General features: G+C 47.9%; 5 protein-coding genes and 1 non-coding gene across 6 annotated transcripts; 4 read left to right on the top strand and 2 right to left on the bottom strand.

Moving 5' to 3' along the window:
- The first annotated feature begins 168 nt into the window (after positions 1-168).
- Positions 169-284, top strand: MGYG_10025. The gene has a single exon (XR_001951145.1). It is a non-coding gene; the product is annotated as a 5S ribosomal RNA (ribosomal RNA).
- Positions 285-1,093: 809 nt separating this feature from the next.
- MGYG_08119 (killer toxin alpha/beta) lies at positions 1,094-5,376 on the bottom strand (the record flags this gene model as incomplete). The annotated part of the gene is made up of 7 exons (XM_003169897.1): positions 1,094-2,083; positions 2,137-2,506; positions 2,651-2,769; positions 2,969-3,099; positions 3,164-4,696; positions 4,781-4,857; positions 4,922-5,376. The coding sequence occupies 7 exons, from the start codon at positions 5,374-5,376 to the stop codon at positions 1,094-1,096; spliced, it is 3,675 nt and encodes a 1,224-aa protein (XP_003169945.1).
- Positions 5,377-6,853: 1,477 nt separating this feature from the next.
- On the top strand, positions 6,854-7,976 carry MGYG_08118 (hypothetical protein; the record flags this gene model as incomplete). Its single annotated transcript, XM_003169896.1, has 3 exons — positions 6,854-6,999; positions 7,070-7,769; positions 7,845-7,976. The coding sequence occupies 3 exons, from the start codon at positions 6,854-6,856 to the stop codon at positions 7,974-7,976; spliced, it is 978 nt and encodes a 325-aa protein (XP_003169944.1).
- A 333-nt stretch (positions 7,977-8,309) lies between these two features.
- MGYG_08117 (hypothetical protein) lies at positions 8,310-10,298 on the top strand (the record flags this gene model as incomplete). Its single annotated transcript, XM_003169895.1, has 1 exon — positions 8,310-10,298. The coding sequence occupies one exon, from the start codon at positions 8,310-8,312 to the stop codon at positions 10,296-10,298; it is 1,989 nt and encodes a 662-aa protein (XP_003169943.1).
- Positions 10,299-11,056: 758 nt separating this feature from the next.
- On the top strand, positions 11,057-12,555 carry MGYG_08116 (LysM domain-containing protein; the record flags this gene model as incomplete). The annotated part of the gene is made up of 4 exons (XM_003169894.1): positions 11,057-11,278; positions 11,349-11,475; positions 11,533-11,797; positions 11,862-12,555. The coding sequence occupies 4 exons, from the start codon at positions 11,057-11,059 to the stop codon at positions 12,553-12,555; spliced, it is 1,308 nt and encodes a 435-aa protein (XP_003169942.1).
- Positions 12,556-12,654: 99 nt separating this feature from the next.
- Positions 12,655-13,335, bottom strand: MGYG_08115 (hypothetical protein; the record flags this gene model as incomplete). Its single annotated transcript, XM_003169893.1, has 2 exons — positions 12,655-12,711; positions 12,754-13,335. 2 exons carry the CDS (start codon positions 13,333-13,335, stop codon positions 12,655-12,657), a joined length of 639 nt encoding a protein of 212 aa, XP_003169941.1.
- Between the last annotated feature and the right edge of the window lie 187 nt (positions 13,336-13,522).

The raw sequence follows: 13,522 nt of genomic DNA, 5'->3' as shown, positions 1-13,522 counted from the left end.
TTCCTTCACAGCAATAAAGAAGTACAGCATGAGTAAGCTCCAGAATAACCCGCACTAGTCCTAAAGTGGTTATTAACCAGCCGGGATATCACATGACACAAATAAACTAGAGGTCCAGCCCAATCATTGCATCGTATAAAATTCTGTTCGTGCTTTTGTCAAGCACATGCGACCACAGGAAGTGGAAAACAGAGCTTCCCGTCCGCTCAGCTGTACTTAAGCCACTTGCCGGTCGGTTAGTAGTTGGGTGGGTGACCACCAGCGAATCCCGACTGTCGCATGTATTTTTTGATGTTTTTGCTGCCCTCATCTGCCATGGAACTCTTTGCAGCCTTCTTTACCCATTGCTTCATTCTCCAGCTTTAGAATAGGGGTCTTATGAGTTCATGTACTCTGATAATCGGAATGATTAAGTCATTTGATAACTACCCTTTCAGATTGACCTAATGGAGTATATTCTTCCACCCTTAAAGTTATATAGTTTGTTATGTACTGTTAACTCCAGGCCAATAAGAAATTCCTCTCTAAGAGAAATACCCTCTAGCCTAAGAGAAACACTCTCTAGAAGAGACTCTTTCTTAGATACATATCCTCTGTACCTACCCCCTAAGGCCTATCCTTTAAGATCTTCCTGCCTATCAAGGCTTACGGAATACCTCCTTAAGTCTACTCTCCCAAGGCCTATAGACTTAAATAATAATAAATAAATTCGTAACTAATAAGAGATAGATAAATTAGAGTAACTTATTTTTTAATTAGGAGATACAGTATAAAACAGGCTGTATAACTCTAGAATGGCAGAACGTACTCTATTAGATTAGGGGTACCAAGGTGGGGCATCCGATACCGTCGATCAGCGGGATATGAGCATCCGACGAATTAGGCGACTGGACAAATGATATCACGGTCTAGCTTATATAACAACTTCTTCAACTTCAACATTCCTTCGAATGATTTTCCTCACATATTGGAACACCATATACAGCACACTCCTTTGCCACCTGTATTCTCCACAATCACCGCGTACATATATGTATAAAGTAAAAGGACATGGCTGAGTATCCGAGTCAGTGCAGACCAGAGCATCTCAACACTACCTGACACACTTCTTGAGCATCCCTTGAAGAAGGCTATCTTTGCGCACGAACTCTTCCGAAAAGCTTTTCAGAGAATTAGCCGTAAGCGCACGGCGGACATCCGCTGCATCTTTGAATGCTTGACGAGCTCCCTTAACCCGGACACCTTCAGCGCCGATTAGTAGACCGAGTATGGCAAAGGGCGCTGCCTCCGGATTGTCGATAATATCAACGATTGTAAGAGCAACGTTGCCGATCTCACCAATAATCAGGGCGGCCGCAGCAAATTTGGTCGCAATGCCGACTGCCTGGCCAGCCAATCCCACAAAAGGTATAATCGAGAAAACAATAGATAGAACGTTAAGGATAAGCTGCTTCTTCTTTGTATCATGGTGCTCCTTGCCGATTTTTTTGATCTCCTCAATTGATTTGGAGGCATCTTGCAGCATAAAAATTGGCATACTGAGGGCAGTAATAACGTCGGTAACATCGGCATCTAAAAGTCCTATATTCAACTCAATAGAGGAAGTATATGCAAGGTCCAACACCTCGTCTATAGAAAGAATCGCTTTGTCGATCAGGTCTTTTGGATCTTCTACTCTGATCTTGTTCTTATCCGGGATGCGGCTCGGCACATTCACATACTCTTTATAGTTGTCCGAACACGGTTTTGGCAGGCAAAACTCATCCTTGGGAGGGCAGGTAGGGCACTCGTCCGGCTCGGTAATTGTTGTCCATTCAATCCACTCCTTACTGATGCCAGCTTCCTTCAAGAGGGCGTTGTAAAACCCTTCCTCATCCCTCACAGTATACTCGATAGTGCGAACTCCAAGATCGGCGTGAGGCGGGTAATAAAGATTCACTTCAGTACAAGGGCCTTCTCCTTTTCGATAAGGCGTAGACCACTTGCAGTCCATATATTTAAGACCCTCGCCGGTTTTTAAAGCCGTGAAGCTCCTCAAACGTGGCTGAATGGAGTCCTTCACCCAGTCGGCATACCATTCAAACTACCTCATATTAGCCAAGACTCATCAAAGGTAAACGGAGAGGGATGGCATACCCTTTGCTTATAGTCATCCGAGGATGAAACTTCCCTGTACTTATCAACGGCGCTTTTAAGTTCATCGGTTAATATCTTCATTATAGCCATGCCACGGCAAGGTATCGGGACATTGCCGATATTTGCATCTAGATCCTCGAGTGTGCTGGGCCATGCTTCTAGATCGCAGTTGACAAGATTTGGTTCTAGTTTCCAACCACTAGTTCCGTTTCCCTTGACTGCAGGATACCAACCCGCTAGATCAAGAGCCCAATCGCTAGTTCCGCCCATATTCAGGCCCTGAATCCAAGAAGTGCGTTTTGCTTTAGTGTTATCATCCATATATGCAACCCAGTCGGTCATGCCTTGCCCCTGTGTGCCATCTGAAAAGCTAAGTCAGTATATGGTTATAATATATGAATAGCAGGTATGAAATAGCATGTGAGGAGGTGGTTCTCATCCTTTCGTGATAATGATTTCAACGTACTAGGTCATGATTAGCAAAATCCAAAGATATATAATTTAGTGAGCTAACCAAGTCATAATATCTGAATCTGTCTCGGTGTCATGCCACTTCTTAGCCTGGACACCCTCTTGGCCTCTTTCGGCATACTCAAAAATCTTCTGGAGCTCAGCATTGGCGACTGTCACTCTCTAGTTAGTGATCTGCATAGACTTGACAAAGTAACGATAGATGAAATGGATATTTTATAACTCACTATAGCCAGCAGTTCCAGTGCATTGACCCTGGCTCTGCCTCAGAATGCCCAAAAGAGCCGGTGAATGTACACTGCGGCCCGGTACAGCTTGGGTCCGACATGCGGAAGCTTCTTCCGTAGCTAGTGACACCTACAAAGACCTTCCAAGGTACCACGCCGGCCTTCGTAATCATAGCAAGGGCGCTATACGTTTCTGTGCGGTTAATATGTGAACGAAGGCAGTTCCCATTTGGACACCCAGGATTTGCAAATTTGTTCCCATAATCTAGAGTTTTGGTTAGACTTTCTTAGTTGGCTATTGATTCCATAGAAGTAAGGGGTAGACATACCCCATTGGCCATGAAGATCGTACGTCATGTAAATGAAGTAGTCAACGACTACCCCAATTGCACGAACGGGAAAAGGTTTAAGATACCAATAAGACGCTGGAATAGCAATAGAAAGAGATCGTGATCCAATTTCAGTTCCAAGAAGGACTCGTAATTGCGTAAGAAACCTGTAATAGTTTTCTGCGTCCCTGGGGTCTGATGCTGGGATACCCTGGTCCGATGCGCCTGGGTACTCCCAGTCAAAGTCGATACCATCCAGATTGTGACTATCAAGGAACTTCACAACGTTTTGAGCAAAGGTATACCGATTGTTTGGGCTCACGGCCTCCCTATAACGACTGTAAGTGCCAGGCTCTGTTGACTCGGCCCATCCACCCACAGATAAAATTTTCTTGAAGGGTGCTTTCATCTCATTAAAGATATCGAATTGCTTCCAAATATTATCTCCAATATTTATATTGAAATCGTCAGTAAGACCTGCAAATGCAAAATGCACATGGGTTAGATCTTTAAAGTGCTCCTGGATCTTTGTAGCGTCAAGGTAGAGACAGTCCCGCTTATAGTTATAAGCCTGGAAGTAACCCACTCGAGCAAAGCTACCTCCTGGAGTCTTATTTCCCACAATATCAGTACCACAATTTGAGATACAGCCGTTAGTACCAGGTTTAAAAGAACCAGGCGCAGACGTATCAGCCGGAGACTCCGTGCAAAATTCAGCCGTTATACCACAAAACCCCCAGCCTGAGCAACAAGCATTTAGGGGGCATGGATTAAGCTTTGCTAGATCCCAGCCATCAAATTCACCTGAGGGTTTCCTAGTCCCAGGCTTCTGTGGGCCGCAGGAAACGCCAGCAATTTCAGCCGGCATAGGGGTATTTCCTTTACTAAGGCAGATAACTTGGCCAGGCTGTAGTCTGTTACAGCCTGCCCAACCCCATGTTCCCTTATTTAAATCATTAATATCGTTAAGTGTAATTCCGTAGTTATCAGTAATAGCAAAGCAAGCGTCCCCGGCAACGACAGTATGGGTAGCACAGGTGCCATCAGGTTGAGGTCTTGGTCTGGTATCCGGAAGGGTACCCTCCGAGCAGCAAATCCATTGCTTCGGCATTAGGGTTGAACAGAGGTTTGTCCTAGGATTGAATTGAAGGAAATCGCGTCCGCGAATACCGCATCGTGCTGCTAATGCCATGCAGCTGTCTCCGTTACCAACTTGGATAGCTCTGCATTCAGCCCTACTTACCAGTGAGTGAGACCTGCTCTTTGCATGTAGTGACAACGGTCGAGTATGGCGTCGCATTGGGGTGGGTTTATCAACCTCAGTAGCGGTGAGAACGCCCAGCTTAGCAAAGTTGGCAAGAACTCGCCCCTTAGGAATATGAAGGCACCCGCCATTGGCCCATTGTTTCAGTGCTCCCTGGACCATATATAGGTCCTCGGTACTCTCAACAGCAAACAGGCCAACAGTTCGTGCTTCCCTGATCGTGGTATCACAAGTCTGTATAACCTGGGCTCCCTGCTTAAGAACCTCACCTACAATAGAACAAAATTAGCGACCAAAGAGTAGATGATTGGGCTTGAATAGAAAACGAATTTGGAATAGGCATTCCTTCCAACCAGGAAGTGGGAGTACACTGCTCTGGTTCAAAGAGAGGTAAATGGGAGGTGAATGGGAGGTAAACGGGAGCTCCTTACTAAAAAGGGATAGACCATCAAGTTAGCTTCGGGAAGTTTATGTATCGGACCTCTGGTACTCACCCAAATTTATTAATTGTATTAGCAGCTGCAGCAGTCTGGACGTCCGCACCAATATATAGACCAACGACCACAGTACCCAATTTGACGAGAAGAATTTTTTCACCGCAAGAAGCACTATTGGTAAAGTGTGATGACAGGAGACTGACAGCGGAAGCGGTATCATCCCCTGGCTTGAGAATGGATGGGTTGATAGTAAAGACTACATCTCTAGTATCTCCTTGCGCACCGCAAATGACTGATGAGGCGGTGGATGCAAGGACATTGGGGGCTAGGCCTTGGGTCTCGACTGTTGCATTTTTGGTGGAATTGTTCGAATGGTTTGTAACCGGTACAGATAATTCAGTACGCTTGCGTAATACTTTTTCGGGTTTAGTTGTGCAGGCGCGGATAACAGGATGCCTGGTCTCGGTACTTTGAACGTTGAGGTCGAAGAGTAGAGGCGATTTGCAATCCATGAGGGCGGGCTGGCTATATAGTAGAGTCCAATTGGCAGGATCAGAGCCCACAACGCTACAGGGCTGAGGACATCCATCGACGAGCCTTGAGATCCACGGATCGTCAATCTCGATAGACCCCACCGGAGTGATGGGAATGGTTCCTAAACCGTGTTCATGCTCCGTTGAGCTGAAGCCTGTGGCCTTGAAGACCGTTGGATAAGACTCAATTGCAGGTTTAGTATGATTCTGGCATGTGACCGTGACGGCAAGAAACGAAAAGAGAGTAAGGAATGAGAATTCCCTCATGGCGGAAGTATCACAAATTGAGAGCGAGTGGTAGAAGTTTGGCTGGCCTCACAACTCCCCTTAACGTAGAGTCAAGGTTATAGTCTTATTTTAACATAATTCTTGTGCCAGCTGTGACGCCCTTTGGCCTACACAAGTCAAAGTACACCGGCGTTATCCCTTTTCGTCCCCCGGGGCCAAGCTGATAGAGATGAGCCCGGTAACCTCCGCGGAGAGTGATATCAAGTAATACCCTCAGCTCGCGCTAGGGCGTAGGCCATGGTTGGTAACTGCTTCTATGCATCAATCCTCGGAGGGTGAGAGAAACATAGCCAATAGGGACGAGAGGGGAATAAAAGCTCGCCAGCATCAGAAGCGAAAAGTCATGCAGGTCAATATTGTCCATGCATCTACCCCCAGTGGCCAACTGAATGTGCTCAAAACATCATCTTGGCCCGACGACGCCGGACCGTTAGCGCGTCGTGACGTTCGTTGCTCGCGCCTTGGCTGGTTGTGCTTGCGATGTCGTTAGGCCAAGCGATCTTGGCGCGCGGATCTAGAGCGGGCGCTAGTTAGTTAACTTTAACTAACTAGTTACTCTGTATAATAATTGACTTTAAGTATAAAACTCTAAAACTATATGCGCGGCTATATACCCCTTAGACTAGGTTAGACCTATCGTACATACAACATGGGCCTTCCTGGCGACGAATACAACTGGTTATATTGTTATCCGGAATACTCCTTCTTACTCCCATTTGTCTAGGCTTGGTTAAAATATAGCAATGTAAACTGGAATTGGACCTGCTGCCGGCAACTCAACGGGGGATGGACCCTAACGCCGGCGCAATTTAAGAAAGCCCCTATAGAGAATGTAATTGCTCTGTATATTTGGACATAGGGCGTGCTAGGGCCCGTGGGGGTTGCTACCCTACGTAACGGGTAAACAATTAAATTGTTAGGCCACATAATCTTGCGCCTGCATACCGAACTCGCTGCGCCGTGGCCTGCCTCTCTGCTATTCGACCAGCGTACGGACTTGGGCCATATCCATCCACATTATCTATCTCTCCAAGCCTATATCCTCATTCCGTAGATTAAACATGTTTTAAAAAAAGGCGGAATGCCACCCGGCCGCCCTCCTTAACTCATCGCTTCTCTTACCATCATACCCATACATTCCAATTGCGAAGTGCTGGCCGTCCTCAACATGCGTGGTAACCTGCTCATTTTTTTCCTTACCTGGCTGCTGTCTCTTTCCAGTTATGCCAGTGGGGATGATAAAATTCCTGGGGACAATAGGGTAGCCCACGTCTTTGAGCGCATATGGCTGTGGGAGATGTACGAATTCTTCTGGTAAGCTCTCTCGCCCGCCCCTGCTTTAGTTATCTGGATTTTGTTAACTAGTTATCTCTGCAATAAATAGTGATGCTGACACTGCCTCCGCGCAGCAAAAGCTCTTCCCTCACTACAACGAAGACGGTGACCCATTGGATCGAAACATCGGTAGAAAAGGGGATAAAAGGCTCGACTACGCACGGTTCCAGAAGCGACTACAGGAAGGAGGACACTCCAGGGCCAGCCCACCGCCCACGATAGACTCCCCAGCGAATGGAGACCCTTTCAAATCAGCCAAGCAGCTCCTAGACCTAGGGTGGTCTAATATATTCGATTCGAAAGAGGTAGATCCTACGCTCCCATATGAAAAGAGTTTTGATCCTCGGAACTACCCGGAACTCATAGACAAGACTGAGCAGCATTATTCATGGCTTCGCTTGGGATTTGCGAAGGATCCATATGGCGATATAGACAATCCAGACCGTATCAAGCGCATTGCGGACATTGCCGAAACGATCGTGATAGCTCGCAAACAGGATAGATTTCAATACATCACTGATTCTGTCACTGTGCCGAGGAAGAATGGAGGACTCGGATTGGAGAAGGTGGTAACTACAAAACATCAGACGGCGCTGAAGTATAACGGCATGCCGCTAGGACCTGCAGTGTACGAGAAGCCAGACTGGAAAGAGACATACTTGGCAAATTGCATAAAGGGAGACAAAAATAGGCCAGGCCCAAAGTTAAAGGCCCTGGGGGTAGGAAAATATAATGAACTTGTCGATGAAGTGCGTTGGACTCTCCATTGCTAGTTACCTGACTGGTTTATGACATAATAAAATGCTAACTCGAACAAAAAACAGTTTATAAAATTTGGCAAGGCTACAGACGAGGGATCCACTAAGTCAGACAAGAGCCATCGTCATGTGCTTGCGAACTGGAGTGAAGTTAGTGCAAAAGCCAAAATGACAATCGAGGAACTAAAGGGATGCTAGTTATTTGTCTGGGTAACTAACTAATTACTCATTTACTTCGGGAAGAGGCCATGTTTAACACCACAAGCACCCCGTATTGTCATATAACTGGTGACTAAGTAACTGATTACTTAACTGTCTTTTGTTATATGCAGGGTATACGGAGTATAGAAGAGGGTAACGTTAACTCCTTCAGTAGCTCGTTAAACCGGTCGGGTAGTTAGTTAATTAGTTAGTTATTTAACCAGGCTGTATGGCCGCACTTTTCTCCTTCTTACAACCAACACCACCAGCATAATTACCATCACAAACGTTACCAGAGCCCATAACTCCGACCAGCAGAAACACAACAGGATGGATGGACTCATAGACAAAGTATGCAACTGTCCTGATCAATACTGCTGCCTAGAACAAGATGATTGCGATAAGAGGAGGGCGTACGACGCCCAGCTCGTCGCTGCCCTTCGAGGCAACCAGGTGCCGGACGAGGAACACCTTGATAATCAATTTCACGCGCCCATTTGTCTCATTCGAGGCATCCGCCGTCACTATGAGTTTGCAGCAAGCTCTGCCGTGAAGGATGTTTGCGCCTCACGTTCAGCTCTTGCTCGCGCCCGCAACGCTCGTCTTATCATGAGCGACGTGATACCTGGGCCCGAAGACATGGACGACTCTGACCAGACCAGACAACCCTACTGTATCTGGAACCCGGATTTTGCGGCCGAGGATACCTATCGCCAGCTAGCACAGCGCTTCCCATCCATGCGCTATCAGGTAGGGCGCGCCTGCGCCGCTGCTGGATACGATGGTCTATACGCCGAACTAGGTCTGTTACCGGATGTTTCAATCGCCGAGGAGGCGCGGGAGAGCGATACACCGGGCGGACAGGCCATATTCAAGATGATAATGGCCTTTCCCTGCCGTTATGCTATTATGGATGACCCCGAGCGGTCCATCAACCTCGATAGCGAGAACCCGGGTCCTCCCGCGTTCCTGAATGGCGACACAATGGTGCGGTGGAGACTTCAACGACGTGAGGAGTTGAACCCAAGGGTATACAATTATAGACCGTGGAGGAGGATTTGGGACTGGAGCATTGAAGAAGACAACTTCATTAGCGAGCAGGAGTCATCCTGGCCTGACAAGTACAACATCCTCACTAACGAGGAGGTTCAACTTCTCTACACTCCCCTTCCCCAGGATCTACCAACTATGAAGAAAGACCTCCTCGTTCAAATGGCAGCTCACGATGGCAATATAGATCGCTATGCGCGCCTGGCACCACGCTGGCCGATGAAAGAAGAGGAGGTGATCTGCGTGCTACGGGGAATTTACCACAATACAATGTTTGCACGTTTTTGGGCCGACGAGATCAAACGAAACCCTCGACGTGTGCAAGTACTCAAACCCTGGCAGTTAGACTCAATCAAGGAGGCCATATTTGCTCGCCGCATTATGGTTAATGACATTGAGGCATTCAATAACGGATGGCCGGATGGTGAGCCACAACCAGATGTTATCTGGAAACCCTTGCAGCCACATGAACATACCCTCAATCTGCTCGCGAAGAAAGTTCCCTCCATGAAAAAGACAGCTGCCCTTGCATGCATATTCTGTGACTACGAAGAAGCATACAAGGAGATCAACTGCACGCCGCACCCCGACCTCGCCACGGCAGCCAAACAATCCCGTAACCCATTTTACCTTCGAGACATTGAGCAAAAGGTTGCCGAACAGGGTATTGACCTTTTTCAGCGCTACCGTGAGCCGTCATGGTTAAGTGAGAACATGGAGGTCCTAAGGTCATATAGCATGCCACTACGGTTAGAAGCAGGTATATCAGTGAGGGCCGGTTGGGGGGGGGCCTGTTGGAGCGAGCGCTATAACGGTGTTTATCGTGAGGAACTATCAGATTCGCCAGTTGAAATATTTGTCTGGTTATCACCTGAGAAGCTCCAGATGATCGACCTTTGCGAGCAAATATATCCCGAGCTGTCCTATTCGGGGTTCGATTTGGACTGGAGGGATTATATTGAATACGCCAGAAGGCGCGAAGAAAAGATCAAAGAAAGGGCGGCAGAGGAGGAGGCCCGGGCGGCTAGGACGGCTAGGCGTCCCGGAGAGAGCACAGAGGCTTGGAATGCCAGGAAAGGTGCACAGTGGATAGAGAACCGCATCGCCACGCGCATGGGAAGACGCAAAGATGTTGAATATGCTAGAAGTGCCAGAGCAAAGTATCAAGCCATTGTGGCCAGAGAGGAGAGAGAGGCCAAGGAAAGTGTTGAAAAACAGGAGGCCGAACAGGGCGTTCCCCCTCCAGAGCCAAGTGTCAGGGGGGACTGATGGCCATTTAGTTATCCCATAACTTCTTTCCCTAGTTCCCTTTATCAGGGGCTAACAGCTTACATCGATTACGGAGTAGTATAGAGTCGAATGTAACCCAAGAAATTCCATGTATGTTCTATGATTTATTATATCCTGCCTTGTTCAAATGAAGAGGCCGGTCTACTCGGTGTAGTCCCGTTCAGGACACCGATAAGTATGGTGTGCCCAGCCAACGTTAAAAAGCCGCAACAAATGCAGCTAATTAACAGTATGCATGAATCCCCTGACCGACTGAATTGCTAGGTTGTTTTTTGTTCCTGGCGACATGGATGCTGCAGCATCGTATGAGCCACGGAGAGGAGGTTGATATATATCCTGCTTGACTATAGAATTTCCAGACAAGGATAAGGAAATATATCCTTCTTCCGGTGAAACTTCCAGACGGGGTTGAGATGCATTACTTCCGGACTACGTTCACATACATACAGAGACCCCCACGTAGACCGGAGTTTTTCTTATGACCTCCACCGCTGCAGGCGAGCTATGTATGCAGTGATGGCATTGCAGGCGAGCCTGGCAGCTCAAACCAGTCCCTTTCTCTCCTTGCTGCACGCCTCGGGCGGAAGTGGGAGATATCTCGATTCCATACCTGATTTGTCCAGCTGATGGAGTAGGATATCTATATAAAACCTGGGATGCAAGGTAGACGAGAAATCTGCCAATAGTTATGATCAAGCCGTTATTCGATTAATCTCCTTCCAACTGGATTCATCATCATGGTCGCTCTCAAAGCTTGCTTGCTGCTCCTTGTCAGCTCTGAGCTGACGTTTGGCGCTGCCCTTGGTGCTCATTCTCGCCGCAGAGGCGTCACTCCAACCAACCCGCACGACAAGGACACGACCAGCTACTGCAGCTGGTGGTTTGATTATAACGAAGAGCTTCCATGTGACCAGGTGCTTCAGGCAAACTCCGTTACTTTAGAGCAGTTCCAGCGTTGGGTGAGTGGTGGATAATTCCTGTTCTCCTCCACCTAGTGTCAAAAATTGAAAAGCTAACCGGAAGACTCAGAATCCATCAATCACGGGTAGCTGTAATGGCATGACCGTGGGCAAGTCCTACTGCGTGGAAACGGCATTTGAACCCACACCAACGGCATCTCCAACCGGACCATCAGGGCCTACGGGAACACCTGGTAGTAAGTTTTCCCAAGCTGCACTCTGAAAAAGGTGGTGATGCTAACAGGTTGGCTTAGCTATCGAGACCCCTTTGCCAACACAGCCTGAGATTGCCCCTAACTGTGATGCATTTCACTTGGTTAAACAGGGAGAAGACTGTGGTACTATTTCTGTCACTTACGGAATTACCAGTGCCCAGTTTATAGCCTGGAACCCAAGTGCTGGGAGAGATTGCACCGGGCTCTGGGCTGATGCCTATGCCTGCGTGTCTATTGTCGGCCACGAGCCGTCCAAGACCACTTCTCCGGCCCCCCAGCCAACGCCCACTAAGCCATCCAATGGGTAGGTATATGTATACCACCACAAGTGGAGACAGGACAATAGCTGACCATGAGTATCCGCCTAGTATTGAGACTCCTCTTCCAACACAACCTAAGATTGTCGACAACTGCGACAAGTTTCATCTGGTAGAGCCGGGTGAGGGCTGTGCTGCCATTACGTCCAAGTATGGCATCTCCCTTGCACAGTTTATACAGTGGAACCCAGCAGCTGGCAGCAATTGCGCAGGTCTCTGGGCTAATGCGTATGCCTGCGTCTCTATCATCGGCCATGAACCCAAACCAACTCCAACCAAACCGAGCAATGGTATCGAGACGCCATTACCTACCCAGCCTGATATTGTCAACAATTGTAACAAATTCTACCTGGTCCAGGCCGGCGATTCATGTGCCACTATTTCATCCAAACACGGCATCGCCTTATCGGACTTCACAAAATGGAATCCCAAGGCTGGGAACACATGTGCAGGCTTATGGGCTAATGCGTATGCCTGCGTGTCGATTATCGGGTATACACCAAAGCCATCGGCAACTCCAACTCCAACAAAGCCTCCAAATGGTATTCAGACACCTACTCCGGTCCAGAACGGGATGGTTAATAACTGCAACAAGTTTCACTTTGTTGATACCGGGAATACCTGTCCAGTTATTCAGGCGAAGTATAAAGTGACGTTGGCAAATCTCGTCAAATGGAACCCAGCAATTAAGCCTGATTGTACCGGCTTATGGGCGAAGACTTATCTTTGCGTTGGAACGCTCTGAGCCGACTAGCATTATTCCTAACTATTAGAACATAGCTCTAACTAGTCATCTGAAAGCCCAAATTTATAACCAGAGTTCTCTTGATAGAGACTATCCCTGTTACGCAGTTCCCTTTGCTCCATTCGGAGGCTGTCTTCTGGACTGCTGTAAGGTCGCCTGTGGTATCGATAGATATTCCAAAAACTCGATCTGATTTACTGTCATCACCGCACCACGGGTCCGTAGATGGTTAGACAGGGCGCTGAGCGCTGATTTCGCAGTAGGTTTACCCAGACCAGGGCCAATGTAAAGCCCCGCAGCGGTCCCGTTATAATAGGCAAACAGAAAGTTCTCGTCACAGTTATCTCTCGCGCTGAAGAACATCTCCATGCCGTCAAGAAGGCGAGTAGCATGGATACTGTTTCGTTCATTGCTGCCCCCAATAGCCAGTTTCAGTTTGTCCTGGACTTTAGTGCCGGTGATAACACATGCAGACGCAGTTTCAAGCCTTATCTGGTATAATTCTTTCCATTTCTTGGGGTTGTTGATCTGTTTTGCGGCAAAGGCGTGCGATGTGCCAGAACTCGAGGTACAAGTGCGTAGGAGTATGGTAGACTCTGGGTCGTCCAGTGGCTGGGTAACGGATAGCTGCACCAGGAGCGGCTCCTGGCAGCGGTGCAAGCCGATCCACAGAGAAATAAGGGATCCAGCTATGGATGTTTGCATAGTCAACACAAGCAGCGGGCAGTCATGCTTGTCAGAATAATGGGCGTTCAGGGCCTCCAATGGGAGAAAGGTCATGTTCACTCAAGGGCAACACAGCTTGGGAGCCATTGAGGTTGATGGCAGCGAAGGTTCAGCCTGCCCTCCCAAAGATATGTAGCAGCATACTAGTATAGGCAAGCCCCGAGACCTCGTATGGCTTGAGACCTAGAACATTAGTATGGAGCACGACAAGGACTTCCTCAGAGGAAATTCAAACAGTGTG

This window comes from Nannizzia gypsea, genomic scaffold, assembly GCF_000150975.2.
Source record: "Nannizzia gypsea CBS 118893 supercont1.8 genomic scaffold, whole genome shotgun sequence".
Lineage (NCBI taxonomy): Eukaryota > Fungi > Ascomycota > Eurotiomycetes > Onygenales > Arthrodermataceae > Nannizzia > Nannizzia gypsea.
The sequence above is the reverse complement of the archived record's forward strand: the minus strand, read 5'-3'. Positions and strand labels throughout refer to the sequence as shown.